A 26,895-nucleotide genomic window follows, 5' to 3' on the forward strand; every position below is an offset into this window, starting at 1 on the left:
TACCATACATGCTCCCACACACATGCAAACTCACAGTGCAGCCTCACAGCAGCCCAGAGAGTCATCCAATCTTGGCACTACTGTCTGATTGGAGAAACACAGGCCCAAAATATGAATCCCTATCCTAATAGCAGAGAACTGAGAGAACCAATGGTCTAACTGGGGACAAATACATCGACCAAATACTACTGGACCACGCCACTATAAGAAAAGTTCACTTCCAAAATGCATGAATCCATGGATGTGCACGCTGCTACATCGACACAAAGTGAACAAATGCTTTGCTGGAAAGCCAGATACTTCATCCAATCTTCCTATTCTCCCTTCAGAATTTGGAAAGTACATAAAGTCTACGGTACACACAGCTGTAAGGGAAAAAATATAATCCAAGTTATTACAAAGAGAAAAGGTGAATCAAAGGCAATTACTACAGAATGATAGCAATCAATTTAAAAAGTAAACAAGAAACTTTTTGTGACTTCAGGAGAAATACTTCAAAAGCTAACACACTGGCACAGGACTACAATCCCAGCTAATTAGGAAGCCGAGGCAATAAATATAACTTAGAAAATATAAAGAACTCATAAAACTTAATAAGCCAACAAGAACAATAAAACTGGGTAAAAAAAATTAAACACACACTTCACATGTGGTTGGGGAGATGGCTGGGTGTTTAAGAAACAAAACTCATATTCTCAGAAGACAGGTAAATTTTAGGTAGGAGTTGGAGGGGGGGGGGCGTCTGCCTGTAGTCCCAGAGCTAATTAAGGAAGGGACAGGATCCCCAGAGGAAGCTGACTAGTCAGACTATCTGTATGTGCAAGTTCTGGCTTCAACTGAGAGACCTAGCCTCAATAAAATGGTGGAGATCGATGAGAAAGACTCCCCACACATGGGCCTCTACATACATGCATTCAGACATACACATCAGTATCATATATGCTCACACATGCAATGCAAATACATCCATACACATTTAACACCCATACACACTCACCACACACACAAGAAAAAAAGATACACGCGTGTTCATTAAGTATATAAGAAGATATTCAATATTATTTGTCATCAGGAAAATACAAATCAAGACCACAAAGAAACATTACCTCCTGCTCACCATGAAGATTACAATGAAAAAAGTAAAAAGTAGCAAGCAACGAGAAGGACTTGAAGAAATTCTAACCCTCAAAATCTCTGGTGAGAAACAGAGGATGGAGCAGCCTCTGTGGGAAACCGTGTGACAGCTTTGCAAAATACTAAGCATAGTCTTACAATGTGACTAGCAGTTCTACTGGACCTCTACCCACACAGAAACTAGGGTGCCTGCTCATGGTATCATTTTTCGTGACAGCCAAAAAGTAGTGTGGCAGTTTGAATAGGAATGGTACCCATAGACTCTTGTGTTTGAATGCTTGGCCTATAGGGAGTGGTATTATTAAGAGGTGGTATTATTACCTGTTGGAGTAGGTGTGTGGTCTTGTCGGAGGAAGTGTGTCATAGTGGGGGTTGGCTTTGAGGTGTTATATATGCTCAAGCTAAGCCCAGTGTGGCACACAGTCTCCTTCTGCTACCTTCAGATCAAGATGCAGAACTCTCAGCTCCTTCTCCAGCACCATGTCTGCCTGCATGCCTGGCGCCATGCTTCGTGCCATGACGATAATGGAGTAAACTTCTGAAACTGTATGTCAGCCCCAATTAAATGTTTTCCTTTGTTGTCATGGTCATGGCGTTTCTTCACAGCAATAAAACCCTAACTAAGACGAGTAGACTCAAATTGTTCAGCAAACAGTAGATGTCATTGACACAAACTACAGTCACCAGGGAAGAGGAAAGCTAACTTGAGGAATTGCCTGCATCAGACTGGTCAGTGGACATGTTTGTGAAACATTCTCTTAATTGATTAATGATCGATACGGATAGTGCCACCCTGGTCAGGTAGTATTAAACAGTATCAGAAAGGAAGCTGCACAAGCCACGGGAGCAAGTCAGTAAGTAGCACTTCTCCACGGCCTCTCCTTCAGTTCCTGCCTCGAGTTCTTGCCTTGGCTTTCCTCAGTGATGAACTTAAGAAACAGTGTAAGATGAAATAAACCCATTCTTCCCTGAGTTGCTTTTGGTCATGATATTTTATCATGGCAATAGAAAGCAAATAAATAACCACATCAATGCATAAATAACTAGAATGCGGTGTGTCTCGATATAGGAATACCGTCTTCTGGGTGATGAAAAGTATTGATGAGTGCTGCGAGATGTGGGAACCTCAACATGTATGAACATGTATGCTAGGTGAAAGCAGCCAAACACAAAGGTCACACAGTATATGATCTAGTACATGAGAATATTCTGGGTCTAAAGACTGCTCAGTCAGCAACATGCTTGCTGCACAAGCAAAAGGACCTGAGTTTGGAACACCAGCACCCAAATAAAACATCAGGTGCAGCAGATGCCTGTAATCCCAACACAAGAGGGTGAAGGCAGAAAGAACCCCAGGACTGCTGGCCAGCAAGTCTAGCCCAGGTAGCGAGCTCCAGGTTCAAGGAGAGACCCTGCCTCAAAAATACAGGAGAATGCAATTGAAAAAGAAACTCAACATAGAGCTTTGGCCTTCACAAGCACGCATGTATGCACGCACATGCACAAATATCCATAAGAGGTAGTCCTTGTGAACAAAAAATTAGTGGTTGCCTAGACATAGAGGTAGAAAAAAAAATGAGGAAATTGCAAATGAATGCATTGCCCAGTGTAGATAGAAACAGAGATACATGACTGTTCACGGCTTGTTTTCTTAACTGTCCCAAGCCGGTAGCCATCCAAATGCCCAGCAATAGGTGAGTGAGCAAACATACAAATGGCACTAGTACTCACCAGCAGAAAAGGAGCAACCCGAGAACACGTGCATTGGCATGCACAGACCTCAGAAAGTATGATGAATAAAAGCAAAAGATACCAGGACATGCATCGCACGTCTCCACTTAGATAAGAGAGTCTAGATAATAGAGATTCAACAATTGTGACTGATCACAGTGAGTGCCTAGGGGTAAAAATAAAGGAAGAAATTGGCTGTACAGAAATTTCTTTAAAAGCAATCATGATGTTCTCTATGCAACTGGAACACTTCGTATGTATGTACTGTCACACTCATCAAACTATACACAATAAATTACAAGATACCCTATAGAAGTCATACCTCAATTCAGTTGAACAGGATGAGAAACAATCATTCCTGATTACTTGTACACTGTCTATTTCATTTCAGCCAATATTTCAAGGAACAAACTAATTTTTAAAAAAAAAATCAAAGAAATGTTTAAACAGCAAACAGGCCTGCAACCTGCGCTTCAGGTCAATGTGTTTTTCACAGACAGAAAAAGCTAGCGGATTAGAGTCATAGGGCCTGATTCTGATCCCTAATCCCACATAGAAAACAAATGGCTCTGGGCAAGGGACAATTTCCGCCAGACTGTCTCCACGTCTGTAAAACACGTAATTCAGGCTATTACACGACATATTCAAAATTTTAAATCCTTAGGTTTACTGCCTTAAGCCAGACTCCCTTGAGAGACAAAATCCTATGACAGCAGGAACTGTACCTGTTTTATCTCCCACTGATCCTCACTGCCAATCCTAACCTACTATAGAATAAGCACCAACTTGCATGTAGAAGGCCTTTGACCAAATGTACTACAAACGAGAGGGACTTTTGAGAAGGCCAAAGCGACTGGTAGGCAGTCTCTTGTGTCTACTGTGGGTGTAGAAGCACAGTGAACCCAAACCATGCAGTATCTTTCAGACTGTGGGAAGTTCTGTATTTATCCTAAGCAGCAGAGGCCCCTAAGAGATTTGAACAGGTGGTTGTCAAAGGGTCATGACTAGATTTAAATTTTGAGGAAAAAAAAAATCACTCTCTAGTAGAGTGTGGGAAGAACTGCATGATTGGAGAAGAAGGAGGATAAAGATTTAAGATAGAGTGAATATAGCCCAATAAGGGGGCTGTTGTGGTAAGCCACTTGGTGGATTCATCCAAGGGAATAGAAACATAAGAGTAGATTGAATGCTGATGCATTAGGACAAATCGATAGGTCACAACTTTGGGAATGGAGAAAAAGAAAACATTGAGCTTCCATTCCTCATCTGCAGAACAGACTGTTTATACTTTACCTATGTAACTGTCTTGCCATCTGATTCATAATACGAAATAATATATTATGCACTTAATGTAGATGTCCGATACAATAATTGCTGTAAATAAGTAAAGTCACTATTGCTGTTATTACTGTCATCCCATGGAATGTCCTGTCAGAAGCTGAGCAGCAAAGACGGAGACTAGGAAAGTACTAGCCACAGAAGCTAGGTAAAGCGTATGAAACATATCCCCTGGGTAGACCACGCAGACTACGTCACCTGGCCACTGAGACAATGTTCCAGATAAATACGTGACACCGAATAGATACTTTATCTCAGCTGCTCTTGGGGGAATGGGGGGCTTGGAGACGGCTGAGAAAGCGCAGGTGGTATGATCATAGACTTCTGGTAAACTGAGTCACAAGAGTGGCAACAAATAAACCAAGGAATAGGTTCTGAAGCAGAACACAGACATTGATGTAGATCTAGCTTTTCATTTCTGACCAAGTATAACTAACTATACTAGGTCTGCATCCAGCAATACGAAGCTACAACACAGACGTGCGCGCGCGCGCACACACACACACACACACACACACACCACGTCTGCAGGTCTCTTGCAAACAAGGCCCTGTCATCCCTTGGCTTAACGCCGAGCATCCGCTCACCATCCCAGCTGGTCTGTTGGTTCCTTGCCTCTTGCCCTGGACTAACGCAGAGTTCCAGATGCCCGGAGTCCCACATACCTTAGCTTCACGCTCTCGTTCCTCGGCGGTCTGTGCGCGCTTCATGCTGCCTCTAAAGCCTTCTTCGCCACCGTGGGCCGTTTCCACCCTCTCCCCGGCCCCGCCTCCTGTGTGTAGTTCTCTCGGCGGCTCTTTCCCGCCTAGCTCCGTTCTCTCTAAGAGCCTCAAGAACTACGCTTCCCAGGATGCTCCGCGAGACTCCCGAGAACTCCTTGGGCTTTAGAGCCGAATTTCTCAAGTCGGCTAGCTGGACTAGCTTAGTCCACTACCCGACCCGCCGACGGCCGAGAGCCCAGGGGGAACTACATTTCCCAGCGGCAGCGGGACACACCATGTTTTCCCGTCCTCCTCTGGGCCTGCGGCAGCCCGCGCACTGGGCGCTATAGCAACGGTAGCTAGCAGGGAGCGAACGCTGAGGTGAGTACCCTGTGAGGTGGGGGCAGATGCAGGTTGGCCAGCCCTCCCTCTGCCTCACAGCTGAGGGACTGGGGTCCTCCCCGAAGCCTGGGGAAGGCCTAGGATTCTTGCGTGAAAAGGAGTCCATCCCGACACACCTCCCAATAAAGGCCTGCTTCACTGTCCGCCCTGACCGCCTGCCAAACCAGAAACCTAGATGATAGGAATTGGCCACCCTGTCTCAGTCCTGCAGTTCGAAGAGCACAGTCACAGTTTGCTCCATTTCCCAAGATTTGGGATTGGATTTAGAACCTAAGACTCCCAAGGGACTTGTTTCTGTTGTTGTTGTTGTTGTTGTTGTTGTTGTTGTTGTTTGGTGGTGGCGGCTGACGATTTTTAAAAACAGGGTCTCTCCCTATGTACCCAGGCTGGCCTTGAACTAGCTTTTTAGCCCACGCTGGCCTCAAATTCAGTAATAGGTCTTGTCACAAGTTCCCACCACCCACAGTCAGTTCCTAGTGATCTAACTTTATTACTGTTTCTCATCCGACTATTCCCGAAGTCTCTTAGAGCCATTATAGACAAAGACATTGTTCAAACTCAGTGCCTGGCACTCATTTATTCATTCAATAAATGTGAACATTGATGCCCAACATGTGACATCAGATAGCGGAAGGGGGGTTATTTGGGGGAGGAGGGGACCAGTGAGAGGAAGCGGAGAGGTGAGGGAGTTTTCAGGGATAGCTACAAAGCAAAAAACAATGATATAGGTGTGAAAATGTAATATGCTAAATTAAAAATGAATTCTAAGACAATGGATTTGACAGAACAACTCTGAAATAATAACAGAGGTTGTTGCCGTAAGAAATAAGCGGTAGCCCAGTGGGATGGCACACTCGGGAAAACTCCAGCGTTTACACAGGGCATGTGGCACTTTAATCCTAGCACTCAGAAAGCAGAGGCCGGTGAATCTGAGTTCGGGGCCAGCCAGGCTTACATAGAGAAATCCTGTCTTTCGAAAAGAAAAGGTTAGAGAATTTGAGGCCAGTGTGCTTGGCGTTCTTGGGGAATTTGAGGTCAGCCTGGACTGCATAGGTTTCCTGCGGAAAAGCAAAGCTGGAAGCTGAGAGAGTCGAGCTGAGCTCTGACATAGGAGGACACAGGTAATGCAAGGGGCCTTTGGTGCAAGATGAAAACCCTGAGCTTGAGGGAAGTGGAGAGCAGCGGGAGTGAAGCAGAGAGAACAAGGAGGGGAACTTTTCCAGAGCATTGAGGAGGCCATGCAACATGGTGTGCGGTTTCTTAGCCTCTACACGAGTCACACTCTGGGCCTGAAAACTCATCATTATACATCGAACCTGTATTTCATTGCTGGCATCCACCCACTCCACGCCGGTAGCACTCTCAGTTGTGATGACCAAAAATACCACCACACCAGCAATTCCTGGATGGAAGGCCTTGCGCAGCTGAGCTAGTGTGTGTTAACTTCTGTTTGTATGTCAGGAACCATCTGAATCGCCATTGCCTGTGCGTATTGCAAGCACATTGAGCATCCAGTGTGTGTTAGCATCATCTTCTGTGGGCATTCTCTGAGACATATGTCCCTTGTAGCGTGGTTCTCAGCCTACCGCGACTTCTAGTCAAATTTCTGGACCCTTTCTCTAGGAGATCTTCTTCATGCACATATCCTTAGAATCATCATAAGCTGAGTCTCCTTTTCCAGACGCTGGAATCCAAGAGCTCCCTTTATCCATTCAAATGACTGCTTAGTGCATGCTCTTACCATGTGCACCACACTCGGCCCCAGCCTCCGAGACGGAAGCAAATCAAGTGAATAAACTCTCTACTTTCTTGGTCTTCACACTCTACAACCAACATTCTAGAACTTGGAGGGCTCTTCATTACAAGGGCTCTTCACTAACAGTCTACATCTAACAGTCAGAATGGAAATGGAGAATTTACTTATTTATTTTCTTACTGTGTACTGTATATCCATAGCCACATGCAGAGCTAAGTCACTGTGGTATGTCTCTGTAAAGAAAAGAAACTAAAAGTTCGAGAGCAAGCAAGACAAGCCAATATGTTGAGGTGACTCATCCCTGGAACTTGCCTGAAGTAACAAAGAAGGGGTGCAACAAACGTGGAAACACATCACAAACACGTGGAGCCTCTTTCACAGAGCTTGGAAGGGGCCGTTCCTTTGTACACCATGCAGACAGTTGGCGCTCCCAGACATCCCTGGCACATTTGCTCAATGCCCTGAGTTTGTAATCTCACTTGCTTTTAGAATAACTATGAGATGGGTATAATTTGTTCTATTTTTTAAATTAGGTAAATTTAGTGACCAGCTATTAGATAGTAGAGCAAACTATTTGCCTCAAGTTCATGACCTAAGCTGGCTTTTTGTTCGTTCGTTTTCCCAGAATTCATGTTGTCTTTAAGGAAAGGAGTAGGGATAGAAGGTATGTCTTAACTTTGGAAGGGTTTGTTTTTGTTTCAGATAGATGGATAAGAAAAGGAAGAATGCTGATCTTACCTCATTCCCTAAGAAAACTATGGGAAATCCTCTGCTGAAAGAGGACAGTCTTCGTGATTGGATGCAGTATTCCTTCTAGAATAGGAGCTTTCATTTCGCTCAAGCCGCACATGTGGGCAATAACATGTCCATTAAAGTTCTAGTTTCCTAGTCTCTTTATTTGTCTCATTCCATTGCATAGTTGATGCAATAACTTAGAAGAGTTTGAATTTTCTTTTCTCCACAGATAAGCCATGTCTGGTCCAAGTGATGAGACAGCAGGAGACCTGCCGGTGAAAGATATAGGTCTAAACCTCTTTGGAGCTGGAGGGTTACAAGGTACGGCCACCTGTTATTTATTACAGTTATGAACTTTGATCAGTAATTTCTGTACTTTTAATTTAAAGTATTTCTGATAGTCATACAAACCCAGCCATTTAAGTAACTATATAGCTCTTGATTGGACTAAACAAGACGAGGAGTTTAAAACACATATGGTATTTTATTGCGCGCGTCAATTATCAACAGCCCATAGCAAATGCAAGATCCCCTCTGCTCTGATAAAGAGTTGGTATAAATCATCTTTTTAAAATTCCACACGTGAGTAGAAACTGCATAGAGTATCAGGCCTCCAAACTGAATTGCCTGGTTTAAATCACATTCACCACTAAAACACTTCTTTATGTTTAAATTTTATACGAGAGGAAATGCCATATTTTAAAATTTTTGCCTTTCAAGTAGAGTATCTCAAAATGGCCTGTTTATGCAAGTGATAGTGAGTTTTCAATCACATTAATATACATTAAAGGCTTTCTTTATCCTTTTATCATTTAGTTGTTCCTGTAGAGTTGAATAGTACTTTCAACTGAGAAAGCAAAGCACTGATTTAAAGAGCAGCGTAGGCTGGAGAGCCAGGTTTATGTGTGTGGACAATGCCAGGCAAACCCTCACGCCACCAACTTTGCTTGTAGGAGGCTGGAGGTTCAAAATGTATCTTAAGAACTTTCCATATACCATTTAATCATAACAATATCAATGGCCAGGTTCAGCTACCATAGGAAGGTAGTCAGTGTATTGATCATTGAGAAATGACCACAAATATTAAAAGGAAACCCCATACTGAAATAGTATCAGGTATTCACATATAAACAAAATTGAAGTGTTTAAAGCTATTGGGTTTGAGTATTTGAAAGTACTATTGGGTTTTGGTACTGTGTAAAGACTGTTGGGTTTTGGTACTGTGTAAGTTCTATTGGGTTTTGGTACTGTGTAAAGACTGTTGGGTTTTGGTACTGTGTAAGTTCTATTGGGTTTTGGTACTGTGTAAGGACTATTGGGTTTAGGTACTGTGTAAATCTTTTTAGGTTTTGGTACTATATAAGTACTATTAGGTTTTGGTACTGTGTAAATACTATTGGGTGTTGGTACTGTGTTAAGTGCTATTGGGTTTTGGTACTTTGTAAATATTTTTAGGTTTTGGTACTGTGTAAGTACTATTTAGTGTTGGTGCTGTGTAAGTCCAATCCTTATCATCAGTAGCTACCTTTGGTTTTTAATATCTCATTGAAAATTAAATATGCATATATATGTGTGTATGTATATATGTTTAAAAGTTATAAAAGTCGGTTGTGTTTTGTTTTGTATTTGAGATAGTGTCTTACTACATAATCTTGACTGTCCTGGAACTCACCACGTAGATCAGGCTGGCCTTGAACTCACAGAAATCGCCCGCCTCTGCCTCCTGAGTGCTGAGATTAAAAGCAAATGCCACTATGTCAGATCTAAAAGTTAATTTTTCAATACATTAAACATCTTGTAGAGAAATGCTCTGTTAAACTTTCAGATGACAGGGTTTTTTTTTTATTTTGGAGTATTTGTGTTTGTTTTATAGTTTATATTTCTATATCCTAGCCTCCTAATTTAGAGAAAAATGTCCTAATTGTATTATGTTCACTGAATTGTTCCAGCTTTTGCCCCTCCCCCCTCCATATACATATATATATATATATATATATATATATATATATTTGCAGAGACAAGGGCTTCTTCTTGCTGCCATGTTCATAACTAAACCTTGCACATGCTTTGGCACGTACTCTACCACAGAGCTGTTCCCAGATCGGGTAGCCTGGCTTTTCCAGCTCAGAGGCTTTACACCACTCAGAATAGGAATTAGGAATCTTTTGAATCAGGTCCTTCCTACATTCTGAAACAGTGATTAAGTCCATGCTAGTGAATAAAGTTGTTGCTCAGATCCCTAATACTGTACATGAAGCATTAATGCCAGGGATGCTTCACCTCACCTCAGGTCATTGGCACGAACAATGCTGTAACATTTTCTAGAGAAAAACAACTTAATTTGTAGGTCAGCTGGGGTGGGGGTGGGTTGGAGTGTGAAGTTTCACGCCTGTAATCTCTCTCTCAGCACGAAGAAAGTAGAGGCTGAAGGATTAGGAGGAGTTCAAGGTCATCCCAGCCACTCAGCTGTGAGGCTAGCCTGTGCTGCAGGAACACAGCAAGGGTGAGGCTAGCCTGTGCTGCAGGAACACAGCAAGGGTGAGGCTAGCCTGTGCTGCAAGAACACAGCAAGGGTGAGGCTAGCCTGTGCTGCAGGAACACAGCAAGGGTGAGGCTAGCCTGTGCTGCAGGAACACAGCAAGGGTAAGGCTAGCCTGTGCTGCATGCAGTCCTGTTTCATAAAGCAAAAAAATGGAAAAAAGTAAATAGGAGAAAAAAATAGGAATATATCAGAGGTTCTTTTAGTATCCACAGTTATCAGTTTTTAGAGACTATTTTCAGTGATGCTGCAATTAATGACCTTGGCATTTTTTCAGAAACTTCAACTGCACGAACAATGAAGACTCGCCAGGCAGTGTCACGTGTCAGCCGTGAGGAACTGGAAGACAGATTTTTGCGTTTGCATGATGAGAACATTTTACTTAAACAGCATGCCCGCAAGCAAGAGGATAAAATTAAAAGGTTATGATAAAAAGCTTTTAGCTTTTTTTCTTAAGTCTGTAAAGTTTGAAGGATATAGTTTTTTTTTATAAACTTAATTGAAAGCCCCACCTTCAATCTTTTCTGGAATAGGCAGGTTATAAATAAATAGAATTTTTTAAAAATGGAAAATCTTACAAAGTAGAATAATAAACCAAGAAGATTGTGTTTATTATGTCTGAAGTTGCTGTTTGAAAGAACACAGCTAATAGCTAAGAGTGCCAGGAGTGTATTAGGTCTATAAATAACTTTGGGGTTAATATTTATGACTTAATAAGCAGATAGTCCAGCATCTGTTTTTTTACATGTCATAAAAGTTTAAAAAATAATTAACTATTCCAACTTGTTAGAATGTGTGTTCCCTTATGATTTGGGATTTACTAATGAAAACATCACTTATATCTGGGGCATGTTTAACTTCACTTGGCTTAGTCTTGGTTCTGTATTTATTTCACTCTCTGCCATTTCTGAAAAAGCACATTATCACTTTTGATGGACATGTAAAAACACTGCATGCAGGAACGATGCCTTCAGAGTAATTTCTCTTCACTTCCTTTGTACTCAGAAATACCGTGGCCACCGTTTGAGTGCCTGGCATTGGAAACAAAAAAGTGCGTACAAGTCTGTATTCAAAGTCACATTCTGGGTTGAAAGGAAGGTGGACTCTAAAGAAAGAAGATGAGTCTGTGCTTAGAGTTCATCCTACAGAAGTGACTCCATTTCACTTTCTACCCTGTAGACTTAGTTTCAGACCCACCAACCAGCCTTCTACTTTGAGTTGGTTTCCAGACATGGGAATGGCTACTTTTAAGATGTCTCTCGCTCATTTCTGAACAATAGCACACCCAGGTCCACCAGCCAGAAAGAGATGTGAAGTCTGTGAACACTAAACTGTTTTTTTTTTCTTTTCTTTATATACCTAATTGGGCAGTAGAATAATTGAATTCACAATCGGACCTTATTAGTAATTTGTCCTAACCAAAAAATAAAACCAGCTTAATTGATAATGAGCCACTTAGTTTCATTTGGGGGCAGGAACTGGGCTAGGAGTCGAGTTGTATATATGTATTCTATTATCTTTCTCCAGTATCCTATGCTCAGGCCATTTATGCCCCTGAGGCTTTTTACTAATGTGGAGTACTTACTTACTGAACACAGGCCCATAGCTGTAAATATCTTCTCATCCTTACCTCACTGACGTTGGCATGGATCCATGGATAGAGGGTCTTTACATTTATCCTTAGGGTGTGAGAGTCCGTGTCACCTCTTGTGTAAATATGGATTTTACAAATTGTCTTTTTAAGTAAATACTCAAACCTTACCACATAACTTACAATTCATTAGTAACTTAAATATATTAAAAACATTCCTATGACTAAACAAGCACATCCAGTCTTGCATTTCCTGATGAAGTTTACTTGAAAACCATGTCAAGAATTTGAAGACACTCTCTATATCCTTCTCTTGCATTAAAAAATCCTTTATCATTCTTCTGATGTCTGATTTTTATGTGAAATCTTTACTTTCCTCTTTATTGTAATCTATGTGTCTAAGTGCTAATCTTCCTGTAATAAGTGACTTCTCATGTGGATGGCTATAGGACATTGAGCAGGGCTCAGGACTCTAACCTCATTACTGGACAAGGCAGAATGTGGTTTTGCTGGGTGATGATAACTGGTCAGGTTTCCCAGTGATAGATCATCCACAGTACTAGATGGAAAAGGAAGTAATCCACTAATTACTTTACCAGGATGTCTGTGGTACTCTTGAATCTTGGTTTTTATTATTCAGTATTCCTTATAAAGCATGCTTAGTGGATGTGCCTCAAGGGAAAGAGAAAACAATCCTAACTGATTATGTTATGCCTAGCTCTCTCTGATGCCGCATGCTGTAACCGAGTAGCCAGAAGTGTAGCTAGACATGTATTACTACCGCATTTACAGAAGACTGTGCTTAGGGGAAAGACGTTTTTCTATGACATCCCAAAGCTATTAAGGGTTTTTTTTTTTTATTTCACTTTTGTTCCCTTAAGTAAAAGCTTCTGTCCATAACCATGCTAAAATAAAGCAAACCCCACTTAAAGAAAAATGTAGTGTGTTTTTATTTCCAATCTCCTGTCTGGGTCTTTATAAAAATAGATTCACTATAAACTAGAATCAGCTATTGAAGATGTGCGACCAATTTTGTAAAGTCTTGAACTTGTGTCTCTCATCAAAGCCACCTTTTCTTTTTTGTCCTGCCAAGATTTTTCCATTCCCTGTCAGGCATGTTTTCCATGCGTGTATATTACATCACCCCCATGTGCCCATTCTGTCTTTTGTTCTGTCTGACCAGTTTTTATCAAAACTTGAAAGAGTCAAAGGTATAAGTTCCTGGAATGTCAGCAGAACAATTTATGTCAAAATTTTTAAGTATCATTAAAATGATATTTCTTGCATGTAATTATTTTCTGAAATTAAACACAAACATTTGTTGAGCACTATCCAACATTTAATGTCACATTTTGGCTTATTTTGAAATTTCCGCTGGATTTTATATGTGTACATCTGTGAATTCTATCACTTTTAAGATTTTTCCTTGTCTTAATCCTATAGAATATAAGATACTATCCTACCTAAAACTGCATAACCTTAGCTCACTTTTAAAAAGTTCTAACTCATTGTGGGTTGTAGGCATGGCCCACCACATCCACACTCTTTGACTACATTTAAGTACATCCAGTGTTCCTGTATAAGGTCATGCGTTAAAAATTGCGTTTCTGGAACATATGGGGTAAATATGTGTCCTCTCTTTACTAACCTTAAATGATAAGCCTTAGGAAACTGCTATTTGTCAGTGCTATAAAGCAGATTGTTGCCCAGTGGTTTCAATTAGCATCAAAGGATTCTTCACAGGCAGTAATAGTTACATCAAAACCTGAAATTTATTATTCAGGTTCTGCACTGGAGTCTTCACAGTGATTATGTTCCTTTCAACAGAATGCATTTTATGCTGACTTCTCACATTCCTTTTCATCTTTTTATTATTTCCCTAGAATGGCCACCAAGTTAATACGGCTAGTTAATGACAAGAAAAGATATGAGCGGGTTGGTGGCGGCCCCCAGCGGCTGGGACGAGATGTAGAAATGGAAGAAATGATTGAGCAGCTGCAAGAGAAAGTCCATGAGCTTGAAAGACAAAATGAAGTCCTCAAAAACAGGCTAATATCAGCCAAACAGCAGCTCCAGGGCCAGGGGCACAGGCAAACTCCGCACAGTCGTGTGCAGGCTCGAATTAACACTGGCCGCAGGAGAGCTAGCGCAACCACAAGCTTACAGGAATGTCCCAGGAAAGGTAAAACAGCCACCAAACACTGCACTTAAGTCTAAACCTGTTTCCAGCTTTGCTTCTTATTCTTGTCCTCACATGTCTTCAAAGGGGGCTAGAAACGGTTTGAGGCTTGCTTTTTGCAAGATCATAATCCTGTAACAAAGTCAGTTTTGTTCAGGAATCCCTAGGTCACTCTAATTTATTTAGTTAAAAAATAACAAAACTATTCTAGTAAGCATGTGTGAAACTAAGCAGTTGAGGCTGAGTCGAATGTGAGTTCTTGGACCTACAGGCTGGTGAACTAGGGCAGACCGTCCCTGTTGATTTGCTATTTTCTTTATATGTAAAAAGTACTAGAGCTGGTGGTTATAAAAGTCTCGTCGTCTCTAAAATAATTACACCATTAGTTTCTTCACACCAAAAAGAATGGTGTAAAGCTTCTCTGTATTACAAAGCAATTGTGCAGACCAAGCTAATTCAGGCATCAAGGCCAAATTCTTTCCACTCCCAAATGAACTTATTAAAACGAAACTAAAAGTGCATAAATATCTTAAGTCGCTGTTTTGAAACGACGCTTCTAGAGAAGTAAATAAAATGGTCCCTCTAATTGATTTTTATTAGGAATATGCTTCACAGAAATATCCAACATCTTTTGTGATATTAAAAAATGATGTAAGCCTTTAGTTATAATTCATTGAGGAAAGGGAAACACCATATGAACAGAAGGAGAGGAGAAAAAATTGTTGTAGTTTTCTTTTCCAAAGCAAAATGTTAGCACTGTCTCTTCCCTAGATAGTGAACCTTTGAAGTCAGGACGGCCTCCTCACGGACAGGAGGCAGCTGCAGGATGAAAGGGCTCAGCTGTTGCCAGCTATGTGAGATAGTGGTAGCCTTTGGGTATAATCAAAGTGAGCACAGCGAAATATAAATCAGCAAACACACTCTGCAGTGAATTGTTATTTTATATGGAAGTCAGCCCTTGACCTCTCAGCCTCGTTTTCTTCATCTATAAAATGGAGTGATAATAATGCCGGATTAGGTAAGAGGAAGGGAAGTGGAGCTCCTCAGTGAGGGACATTCTCTTAAAGTGCCGTGTCCTCTCTGAACCTTAGTGTTGTCATCTAGAAATGTAAGTGCATGTGATGATATGGAAGGACTGCCAGGTCTTTCATGCTACATAAAAGTAATGCCCAAACTTTACATTGATATAGCAAGCCACTTGTGTTAAATTACTGTCCAAATCAAAGGTATCAGCTTACCCTCCTCTATTAAAAATATTTGTTTTAAAACTGATCCATGGAACATCAGTTTTTAAAAACTTATAAACTTAAATATCTCCTTATATCTCTATTCTCTTTGTGATTTAGAACTGCTTCCGTATTTGTAGAGTCTGGGACACAGAAATCACACGCTGTGGTCAATGTTGATGAAATCTTAATCATGGTGTGAGTAAACCTGAGGTGTCGTTTGCAAAGTTCATCTTCAATGTGCAGTACACCCTTCAAGGCTGCCTTGAAGACTGGGACGTGGGCCCAAGTTTTAGGACTGTCTTGACTTGAGAGAGGGCTAAGTGAGAAGCCCAGACTCCTCTGACCCTAGGAGGCATCTTCCCTGAAACTGCTGTGGGGAGGGCTTCATTCTCTGTTTACATTTTGGAATATATGGTGGTGAGCACTAACTCAAGTGTGATTGACATTATGTAGGCACAGTTCTTACTGTGAAAAACCACCAAAACTTTTGTAAAGTGTGTATGTTTGTAAAATATAGTCATTAGTGCCCAAGCATGGAATCAGCTTGTGATCCAACAACTAGTACTCAGAAAACTGCAGCAAGTAGCTGGAGAGATGGCTCAGTGGCTAAGAGCACTTACTGATCTTCTAGAGGACCCAGGTTCAATTTCCCAGCACCCATATAACAGCTCACAAATGTCTATAGCTCTTGTTCCAGGACATCTGATTCTATACTCTGGCCTATGAGGGCACCACAATGCACATGATACACAGGCAAAAACTGGCATTTCACATACAAATGATGATGAAGATGAGGATAGTGATGATAAATTATTCTTTAAAACATTAAGACAAGCCAGATAGTGGTGGCCCACAGCTTTAACCACAGTGCTCGGGAGGCAGAGGCAGGTGGATCTCTGTGAGCTTGAGGCCAGCCTGGTCTACAAAGCTCATTCCAAGACAGGACAGCTGTTATACAGGGAAACTTAGTCTTGAAAAACCAAAACCAAAAAAAGAAAAGAAAAGAAAAGAAAAAAAAGACATAAGATAAGAAGATGTGGAATTTGAAGCCATCCTTGTCTATATCAGACAATCAAATCAAAACTGAAAAGAGTATGTATGTAATAACCATTAGTTAGAAATAATGACCAAAGTTACTAATTAATAACCAAATCAGTATATTTTAAATTTAATCTTTTAACTTCTCTGCTAATTTTGAATTTCCTCATGATTGTATGTGGAAAGCTTAAAATTTAGTATTGTAGCCCACATGTCTAACTGGCCAGTTGTAGCACAGTAAAGTCTGGATGTTGAAAAGGTTAAAACTTATCTAAAGAGATTTTTTTTCTATGTCTTTAGATCTTAGACTAGTGTCTATTTAAAGTCTGCACTTCACTCTAATGCTTCTGGAAATAGAAGGTGACACATATAATTAAAAGTATGTCTGACTTTTAACAAATGGACTGTCCACGCCAAACTTCATATACTTTTTTCCCTTTAAGATGAATGTTTCCTTCTATTGCCTAGGTTAGCTCAAACAGTCAGCCTGCCTCAAACTCCCAATCTCTGAGACTGTACGTGTGTGCCACCATACATAGCACATGCAACTTTCTATTTGAAAAATACTGTAGGATACTGCTTTAAGAGCTCTTGTTGGTGATTCATTCTCAAACCACCTTTTTTAAATATGAATTTTCTTATTGAGATTGAAAAAAGATGACATAAATTAAGGATACAAGATCAAAGGATGTTTATGATTAAATATAAAAGACCATTATCAAAACCACTAAAAGGGGAGTAATGAGATAGTGCTTGCCCCAAGCTGGCGACCTGAGATCAGTCACCAGGACACATACCGTGGAAGAGATAACTGCCGTGTTAGTTGTCCTCCGACCTCCAAACACGTGCTGTGTTACATGCATTGAGTGTCCCAGGGTCTCTCGCTCTCTGACTGTGGCTCTCTGCATCTGTTTCCTTCTGTTGCAGGAGGAAGCTTCTCTAATGGTGACTGAGCAAGGCACTGATCTATAAGTGTCACAGAATGTCAATAGGAATCACTTTATTGCTACGTTCTTTTTTTTAAAATATTTATTTATTTATTTATTATATATACAGTATTCTACCTGGGTGTATGCCTGCAGCCCAGAAGAGGGCACCACACCTCATTACAGATGGTTGTGAGCCGCCATGTGGTTGCTGGGAATTGAACTCAGGACTTTTGGAAGAGCAGGCAATGTTCTTAACCACTGAGCCATCTTTCCAGCCCCCGCTACGTTCTTTTAGTAGAACAGTAATATTTGGTTTTACTATAGGTCAAATTTTTCCCTTCATACTTCAGTTTTTATTATAAATCTCTGAATTAAAAATGGTGGTTCTTTCAGAAATTAGAATAACAGTTCTAAATCCCAAAATGTCTAGACTTATTTCTAGATGGTTTCTTTAGCAGGATTGTTCAGCGGGCAATACAGTACTGTTTTGCATACTACCTGCTGGTGGCTGAGGGCTAATGCCCCCTTAGCTTGCTCCGTTCTAAGAACGGATGTAGCCTAGTGTTTATTATAAATATACCTTTAGCAAATCAATGATCTGTCTTTCTTAACTTTCTTTCCATAATAGTTTACTACTTTATTTTTAGGTGTAAGATTCCAAAATATAGATGAAGCAGAAACTGCACAACCTACACTCACAAAATATGGCAATAGTTTACTTGAAGAAGCCAGAGGAGAAATAAGAAATTTGTATGTATTCTTTTTCGTGGTCATTTTAGAACTTTGTATATTGATTATGTCTTATTTTGATCCCTCTTTTTCCTTTATTGTAAACAAAAGTGGAGTATATATAAATAATTTGCTTTACTAAAATGCAGCTAGTTCTGTGGAGTAGTAACAGGTATTATATAACATGTTCTCAGTGGATACTTTATCTAGCTGTACTGATGGCAGGGTGTATGTTCAATTTACCACCAAAGCAATGGCCTGAAAGTCCAGTCACTTCAAATAGTCTCTGTTTTAGAGACATTTTTGTTCCCATAAACTTACAGGCCTTTTTTTAGATCCTGATTCAACCCTTTTTGTGGGGAGGGAGACATGGAGAGGAATGAAGAACTGCTTGAAAGTCTGAAAGTATGTGATACACATGGATGTCAGCTCTTTCTTTCCTGTGGTTCCGTGAGACGTGCATTCTTTATCGTGTCATAGTTTCAAAAGAGTTGTTTCTCCCTCGTTCATCTTTTTTCTGTTCATCTGGTGCTGTCAGTGTCTGAGATGTGCAAATGACGTTAGGCTCTTACTGGATCATCAGAACATTGACTAAGGAAAGAAAGCGTTACACTAAGACTATCAACCTTAGAACATTGCTAAAGAATAAAATGATACAGATTTGAAATGTTTTCTTTTGAATGCTTTAAATACCAATCACACTAGTTATCAACTTGTGAGGAAATAAAAGGCTAAATATTTTCTCATTCTTAGATAATCAAGTGAAAAGCCAGGGTTTGTGGCAGTTTCCCAGGCCTCACTGCACTGGGACGGTCAGACAAGGAAGAAATAAGTGCATGCTGGAGACCATGGTGTGTTTGGCACATTTCATGCTCACTCTCTGAAGTGCATGTTACAGAGCACGACATAGAATTATGTTGTAGAGTATCCAGTAGGTGATCAGTACATCCTTAACTGAATTCAACCACAGTCCAGTCTGTTGCCTAGAACAGTATCTTCTAAAAGGCCATCTCTTAAATTGTCCCAGATATAAGCCAAGTCATCACATTGAATCTGCTGTTATTTCACTATATGCAGAAGCCACTTTATTAACTTTTGTTTGCCCTATATTATAATAAAGAGCTATCTTTGCCCTGACTTTAAATATTACAAATTTCTCCTCAAACTGCAAATTCTTATCAAGATTCTTTATTGCAGAGAAAATGTTATTCAGTCACAAAGAGGCCAGATAGAAGAATTGGAGCACTTAGCAGAGATCCTGAAAACTCAGTTGAGGAGAAAGGAAAATGAAATTGAGTTGTCTCTTCTTCAGCTTCGAGAACAGCAAGCTACAGATCAAAGGTATGTTAAGATATCACTTTGATATGCTCCAAATTAATTTTAAATAATTTAACATGAACCATGGGATGATAAATCCATGTAAGCTATTTCTATAAATTCTATTTCTACTTAATATTCTTTGGGTAGAAATGCTGTAGACCTACTAACTGTATCAAGTACTCCTATGAAGAAGGGGAAGTTTTCCCTAACCGTCCTCTCATCTGTCTCTATTTACCCCACTTGTCAAGACCTCGAAGTTTACATTATTTGATCAGAGAAGCATGGGTAACAAGCTGCACTCTCATACCTGTGTTTAAGTCAAGTCTTAAGGGTTTGCTCAGCCTGTAGTTCCACAATGCTTAGCAGCATGTGACCACAAAAAGATGTCATGTCTCCTTGTACTCAGTTTATAAGGAAATCTTATGATTGTTGTGGTTTATGGTCCAACTTGGCAATAGTTTCCTTGCGACCACTGTATTTTGGTGTTTTATAAAATGATATTTTTGTTCTCTCTTAGTGTTTGGTTCTGATCATATTTGTTCATTTGTGTGTTGACATGATGCTTTGAACAAGACTTCTTTTCTCCACAGAATCTCTTCAGTTATCTTCTTTTTACAACCTTTTCTCTTCTTTTGACGAAACTACAGATAGTAGCTTATGGGACCCTCATGTATATAAAACTCCACTTCAACAGCTATTAATATCTTATCAATCTTACTTCATTTAAACTTACTCATCTGTTTCCTTCAATCAGCTAGTCCTATCCACACTGTCACTCATAAATAGTTGAGAATGTATCTCTATGCCCAACAAAATTAATAGTCATTTATTGATAGCATCTAACAGCCAGTTTATATTCAGACTTGTCTAAAGATACCTTTCTACTGTTCATTTTAGTGGACCCCAAATAAAATCGCATGTTGTAGTGGTATTGCTTTTGCTCTTTTCACATATTTCATAATTTGTTAAAATCAGACTTAGTGACTTGACTTCTATTTCCCCTTTGTGAACTAGGTGACATACTAGGCAAATTTCTCTTTTTAAAAAACCCAGTATAAAGAAAACACAAATTGAAGGAATTCTGGAAATGAGAAATATAGAAAAACAATCAGGAACCACAAGTGCAAGCATAAACAGCAGAATACTAGAGATAGAAGAGAGAATCTCGAGCGCTGAAGATACAATAGAGGAAATAGACTCATCTGTCAAAGAAAACATTAAATATAGCAGAAGCTTAACACAAAATATCCAGGAAATATGGGACATCATGAAAAAAACAAACCTAAGAATAATAGGGATAGAAGAAGGAGAAGTCCAACTCAAAAGTACAGAAAATATATTCAAAATCACAGAAGAAAACTTTCCTAACCTAAAGAAAGTTATGAAGATGAAGATAGAAGAAGCTTATGGAACATCAAATAGACTGAATCAAAAAAAAAAGTCCCCTTGCCACATAATAATCAAAACACTAAACATACAGAATAAAGAAAGAATATTAAGAGCTGCAAAGGAAAAAGGTTAATTAACATATAAAGGCTGACGTATCGGAATTACACCTTACTTCTCAGTGGAAACAATGAAAGCCAAAAGGTCCTGGTCAAGTTTTATGCAGACATTAAGAGACCACAGATGCCAGCCCAGACTACTATATCTAGCAAAACTTTCAATCACCATAGACAAACAAAACAAGATATTACATGTCAGAAACAGATTTAGCGAATACCTAGCCACAAACCCAGCCCAAAACAAAGTACTAGAAGGAAAATTCCAACCCAAGGAAGTTAGCTACATCCACAAAAACACCGACAATAGATGATCTCACAGCACCAAATCCCAAAGAAGGGGAAAACACACACAATAACATCACCAACCACGAAAACTAAAATAACAAGAACTAGTAATCACTGGTCATTAATATCCCTTTATATAAATGGACTCAACTCATCTATAAAAAGACACAGGGTAACAAATTGTATAAAAAACCCAGTAAGTTTTCTAACTTTAATTTCAGATAGAATGTTAGGTATCGCTTTTTTAAAAATAAGAAATAGAAAAAATAGGGTTTTTATTACATTTATTTATTTTGTGTGTGCACATTCAGGCATCCATGTGGAAATCCAAGAACAACTTACAAGAGTCCCAAGGAATTGAGCTCAGGTCCCCAGGCAGCAGGGCAGCACATGCTTTCCCCACTGAGCCCTTTCACCAGCTCTAATCCTGTCTTCACAAGCTAGCCCTGCATGATGAAGGATCTAAGGAAATACATGGAACAGTAGACTTAGGTTGTGGTTTTAAAGGAAGATTTTAATTTTAATTTATATGTATGGATTTTTGCCTGAATATATGTCTGTACATCATATGTGTGCCTGGTGTCCTCAGAGGCCAGAAGAAGGTGAGGGCTCCCCAGGAACTGGAGCCACAGGTGGTTGACAGCTGCTGTAACAGCGCTGTGAATCAAACCTAAGTCCCCTGAGGAGCAGCCAGTGCTCTTTATCACTGGTCCATTTCTCTAGCTCCAACTTGTTTTTTTTTCCTTGTTTGTTTGTCTAAACATACTAAAAAATATATATGAAAAGTTTTAGATTTAAAAGATTAGTATAATTTATATTAGAACTGTAATATGTAAAGCTATATTATATAAGAGGATCCTAATGTCAAGTAAAATTATATAGTACTCTTTTAACATGGCCTAAGAAAGATGAATATTTTTGAGAATTATATGTAAGCTAGGGGCATAATTAAAATCCTGGCTTTACATCACCTTTAGTGACAAGGCATTAACCATGTTCGCCAGAAAGAACTACTTTAGACTCGGTCTCCTTAGGAAACAGGGCTGGCTCCTCGTGAAGGACAGGGCCAGAGTCTTGGACCGCATATCTGAGAGTGTTTTCTTAGTATTATTACCAGCATCTATACTTGATGTTACCTGGATAGAAAATGCACTGGGGGGGGGGGGGGGGAGGCGGGGCTAGGAACATGATTCAGTCAGTAACAGTGAACACCATGCAAGCTTGAGGATCAGTGGCTAGATCCCAAGTACCCATGTAAAAGCCAGACATGGCGGCAGCCTTTGATCCTGGAACTGAGAAAGGAGAGACAGGGAGTCCCTGGGACTTAGCAGCTAGTCGCCAAGCCCAGGTTCAGTGAGAAATGGTGTCTCAAAAATTAAGGTATGCAGTTGAGTAAGATGCCAAACGTGGGCCTCTCTGTTCTCCACATTCACACACACACCGACCCCAATGCGCACACTTTGACTCGGGGCAGGTTCAGGCCCTGCCTGTTAGTGTCAGCTTTGCTCAGCCATCAGGCGAAGGTATCAGGGACTACTTTTCCTATTACATTCTTCAAGGTGCCGGCAATAAGACGGACTGTGTTAACTCTTCCTATTCCAGAGGGGTGTGGTCATCTTAGAGCTATACTTTCGATGACTGAAGAGGGGCACCACAGGTCCTCTAACCCTAGGACACAGCAGAGCAGAAGGAGGGTGCAGGCAGGACCACATGCTTTCAAGAGAAGACAGTGTTTACCTTGAAGTCTAAACCACGGCCTTCCACGGGGGCAGATGACCCACATAAGAAGAGCAGTCTTTTTTTACCACATCAGCGATTAGAAGTAAAAACGAAATTGTATGATGAACAAAGGAAAATTCCTACAGAAGCCAAAGAAATAAGCTAGTTAGTACTTTACTCCAATGATTTTATAAAACTAAAATCCACATTATCTGCTTAGAAGGAAAGATACGTCTGTTGAACAGAACGTTGTTTCTTGAATACAGTTTTTGAAACTAAAGAAATAAAGATCTTCAAGACATTTTAGCAATTATGTTTACTTGTAGCTCAAAATTTTATGTGTAACAGCAATGTTTTGAGGCTAATGGAAAATTGTTGAAAAACTTAGGGGAAAATGTAAAACTTGGTGTAATTTACTGTAGAGAGAAATAACAAAATGGAAAACATATTTGAACTCCTCTTCCACTGGTACATTATTTCAGATTGAAATCCTAGAAGTCTGATCTGGATGTTGGGCCCCTTGTTCTCAGGCATGAACCTAACGTAACTGTAATCTGCAGAGTGGCAGCAAGGAGCCTTTCAGAGAGCAGCACAGAAACTCTCTGTAGTATGTGTTTAATAGACCAGTTTGGTTTGGCATCAGCTTGACATAAACTTTTGGTTATCCAAAGCCCTTAATTGCTTTGAAGTAAAATCCCAGTGCTGCTCTTTTTTATTAAAGTCATGTTTTTTCCTGTTGTTGTGGTCTATTTTGGAAGACTGAGTTGTGATTTTTGCATATGTTCTACATAATGCCTCATTAGCAAAAAAATCTTGTATTATTTACAAGTAGCCTGAATGTCTGTTGTTTTGAACAAAAATCCATATTAAAATTTAAACAATATAAAACTGCACATTTTCTGCTTATTAAAAAGGCTGTCTTAGACTAAATGCAAAGCAGTAACCAGTGGGGGCACATGTATGTGAGCACTGAAATCAGAACAGTTTCACCTTTTATTTACTTTTTCAACTCCAAAAATAGTTAGACCCTTAGCAAATGTGTAACTAGTTTGTACTTTCTTTAAAGATAAATATTAGGGCACTATTTATTTTCATAATTAAAAATCATGTAAGTGCCATTATGTCCCAAGGGAGGAAATGTGACCTCTATATGTTTCAGACTCTGACTTGCCTTGTTCCCTCTGGCAGACGGCAGACTGTCAAATTCTGAACTAAGAGGTTCTTTGCAGCCATGCATTATAAGAAACAGCTTGGCCTTTGGGCCTTTCTCTTCCCTTTTGCAGGAACAGGATTACTTCCTAGCACTCTAAATTCTCCCCCAGCATTTACTTGGTAAAACAGTGAACTCCCAAATGGCAGAGCAGTCAGTGAGCACTGCGTGCCTTCTGCCTTTAACTTATCTGAGTACTACGGTACTAGAGCCTGTTCTGCAGCTTGCTACTACGTAAACCCTTCTCATGCTGTCCCCTCCTCTTTCTCTCTTCCCTCTCTCTCCCTTCCTTCTCCTTTGTTCCCAATTTCTGTTTCCTTCTTTACCAGCCTCTGACCCCTCCTTTCATCCCCTCCTTCTCTCCTCTTTCCCTCTCCTCCCTTCCCTCAGTTCCTCCGGTTCGCATTTGTGAGTTGTTTTGTTACTTCACCCACTGTATACTTAGGAGACTTGAAAGCATCGGAACATCCTCCTATATAACAAATATTCAGAACCTTTAATGAATAACACAGTAGCATCATTCAATACTGAATCCAAATCCATATCCAGTTTTTTCCTGATTGCTCTAATATCCTTTATAGCTTTTTTTAAAGTAGTACGTTTTTTTTTTCATCTAGGATGCAACTGAAGATGGTGTTTTCATTGCCATGTCTTTTAAGTTTTCTTATTCTAGAGTTGTCCCTGCTCTTTTCCAGTTCAGTGACAGCTGTTTGCAGAATACCCCTCAATTTGGATTTGCCTGATTGCCCAGTCCCCTAATTTAGAGGGCACATCTGGTTCTCTGATGGAAGGATGATGGGGGCCTGGGATATCCATGCAAACATTATTATGCGGGGAGACGATCTGTCATTTTTAAAATACCTTCAGGTTCCCCTGTTGTTTCAAATAACTTAGAATGTGTCCGGTGACAAATATTATACCCCAAACTGTGTTATGTTGTCCCTGTGTTTTATATTATTAGTACTGTCTAAGATTTTCCTGGATAACAACTTAACACATTCTTCCAGTGCTCGTGGAAATACTCACGACAGTGCAGGGGAGGAAGATTTGGGAAGGGCTCTTTAAAAGGAGAAGGTCATTTGAAAGAATGAGAAAAACTTAGCTCTTAAAACTAGAGTTGAGTGTTGACTCAGTCTCTTAAGAACTTTGTCCAAATGTCTCATTTTTCTAATAAATGAATAAAGAAATGGGTAAGTGGCTCCCTACTCTGTAAAGAAATCATTTATTCCCAAATAGCTGGAAGATTTGCCTACCCAACACTCTTCCTAACTTTTCAATTTTTTTCATTTTATTGTCATCAAAACCTCTATCATTCCATTCATTCTTTCTGATAATTGTGAGTTAACCTGTTTTTGCACTGGATTGGAGTAGTCTATAAAACTGAGTTTAAAAAATACAAAATCTTCAGTTCTCGTTTGCAAGGTTAATACACGGTAAAAGTACATTTTCCTCTGGGTTTTTGGAAATACTGGCTAAAAAGTCCCAGATTCCCATGGCTGTTACAATAAACTTTCTATTGAAATCTATTAAACTTGATCCTGAACATGACCATCTCTAGAAGGTGAGCCAAGATTTAGGTTACTCTTGCCCCAAGCCAGTTCTGAGGACTACCCCTTCTCCTCACATCAGAGTACATGCATACGGGAAGTCTGTCAGATCTGCCCCTCCATTCCTCTGGGTGGTGACAGTAAGAAAGTGCTGGAGTTGTGACTTGTTCTTTGTCCCAGCACCAAGAGAACTAACTATTCTGTATTAGCAGATTAAACTTAGATAGTTTTGTGTTCCTTTATGCATTCTTAAATCAGGGAGTCATCTGTACCTAGGATCGCAAGTAGTGGATTTAAACAGAACCATTATCCTTTATGTCTACTCTTGACAATTTTAGGGAATGTCACTGCTCTCTTTACTAGAAGCTTTAAAACATCCATTGCAAGGAAGTCAGGACCACGAGGGGTTGGTCCACCACTGAGACAGTGTGCTTGAGCTAATGAGAGCTCACCAAATCAAGCTGGACTGGGACTGAATGAGCATGGGATCAAAGTGGACCCTCTGAATGTGGCTGACAATTGGGGCACTGGGATTTGTCTCTACTGCATGTACTGGCTTTTTGGGATCCTATTCTATTTGGATGCATACCTTCCTAAGCCTGGATAGAGGGGGGAGGGCCTTGGACTTCTCACAGGGCAGAGTACCTTGCCCTCTCTTAGGACTGGAGGGAGAGGGTGGACGGGGAGTGGAGGGACGGGAGGGAAGTGGGAGGAGGGGAGAAAGTGGAAATTTTGATTGGTATTATTTATAAAGTAATAAAAAAGGGGAAAAATACAGAGACCTTAAAAAAAAAAAAAGAATCCATGCTAGTGTTTTGTTTCGTTTTGTTTTTCCCCGTTATCGGTGACCCACATTTCTTTCAACAATATGATAATCAAGTCCCTACTGCTGTTTGGAAAGAATATTAAAATGTTTTTAACTCTGATTGCTTTAACTTTATCCCATGGACTCACGGTGATCCTTTCCATTCTGTCTTCTAAACATCTGACCTCACTGCTTCCCAAAGCCTCACAGTGCAGCTTCTGTGTGATGGAGTCCCTCCCATCCTCTGCAGTGTGCTGCTCATAATCCTCGCTGGAGCAAGGAATGCAACACTGGCAGCTAAGGAGGGGAGGCCAGTGTCTAGGGAGTGCAACATAGGAAACTGCAACTGTAGCAATGATTTCTGCCTCTTAAGCCTTTGCATTAGACTATGCATTACATAGCTCCACTGAAAGTTCTCTTTCTCCAGTATAGCTGAGGTTTTAAGTTTCTGGATTTATTATGGCGCCCAGTAG

At 40.1% G+C, this 26,895-nt stretch overlaps 2 protein-coding genes across 3 annotated transcripts in view; one reads left to right on the forward strand and one right to left on the reverse strand.

The window, feature by feature from the left end:
- The window catches only part of Fto (FTO alpha-ketoglutarate dependent dioxygenase), a 348,414-nt gene extending 343,413 nt beyond the window's left edge, over positions 1-5,001 (reverse strand). Inside the window, exon 1 of the mRNA XM_041649608.1 lies at positions 4,869-5,001. Coding sequence (XP_041505542.1) covers positions 4,869-4,913 — 45 coding nt within the window. The 5' untranslated portion in view covers positions 4,914-5,001. The remainder of the gene's footprint in view (positions 1-4,868) is intronic.
- Positions 5,002-5,028: 27 nt separating this feature from the next.
- Rpgrip1l (RPGRIP1 like) overlaps positions 5,029-26,895 on the forward strand; it is a 110,811-nt gene continuing 88,944 nt past the window's right edge. For both annotated transcript variants that reach the window (XM_041649606.1, XM_041649607.1), the window contains exons 1-6: positions 5,029-5,285; positions 8,027-8,118; positions 10,614-10,758; positions 13,811-14,109; positions 17,950-18,052; positions 19,229-19,372. In XM_041649606.1, the coding sequence (XP_041505540.1) occupies positions 8,034-8,118; positions 10,614-10,758; positions 13,811-14,109; positions 17,950-18,052; positions 19,229-19,372 (776 nt within the window). In that variant the 5' untranslated portion in view covers positions 5,029-5,285; positions 8,027-8,033. The remainder of the gene's footprint in view (positions 5,286-8,026; positions 8,119-10,613; positions 10,759-13,810; positions 14,110-17,949; positions 18,053-19,228; positions 19,373-26,895) is intronic.

Source organism: Microtus oregoni, unplaced genomic scaffold (assembly GCF_018167655.1).
Source record: "Microtus oregoni isolate MIOR12 unplaced genomic scaffold, Mior012 000004F_ref0000308, whole genome shotgun sequence".
Classification (NCBI taxonomy): Eukaryota; Metazoa; Chordata; class Mammalia; order Rodentia; family Cricetidae; genus Microtus; species Microtus oregoni.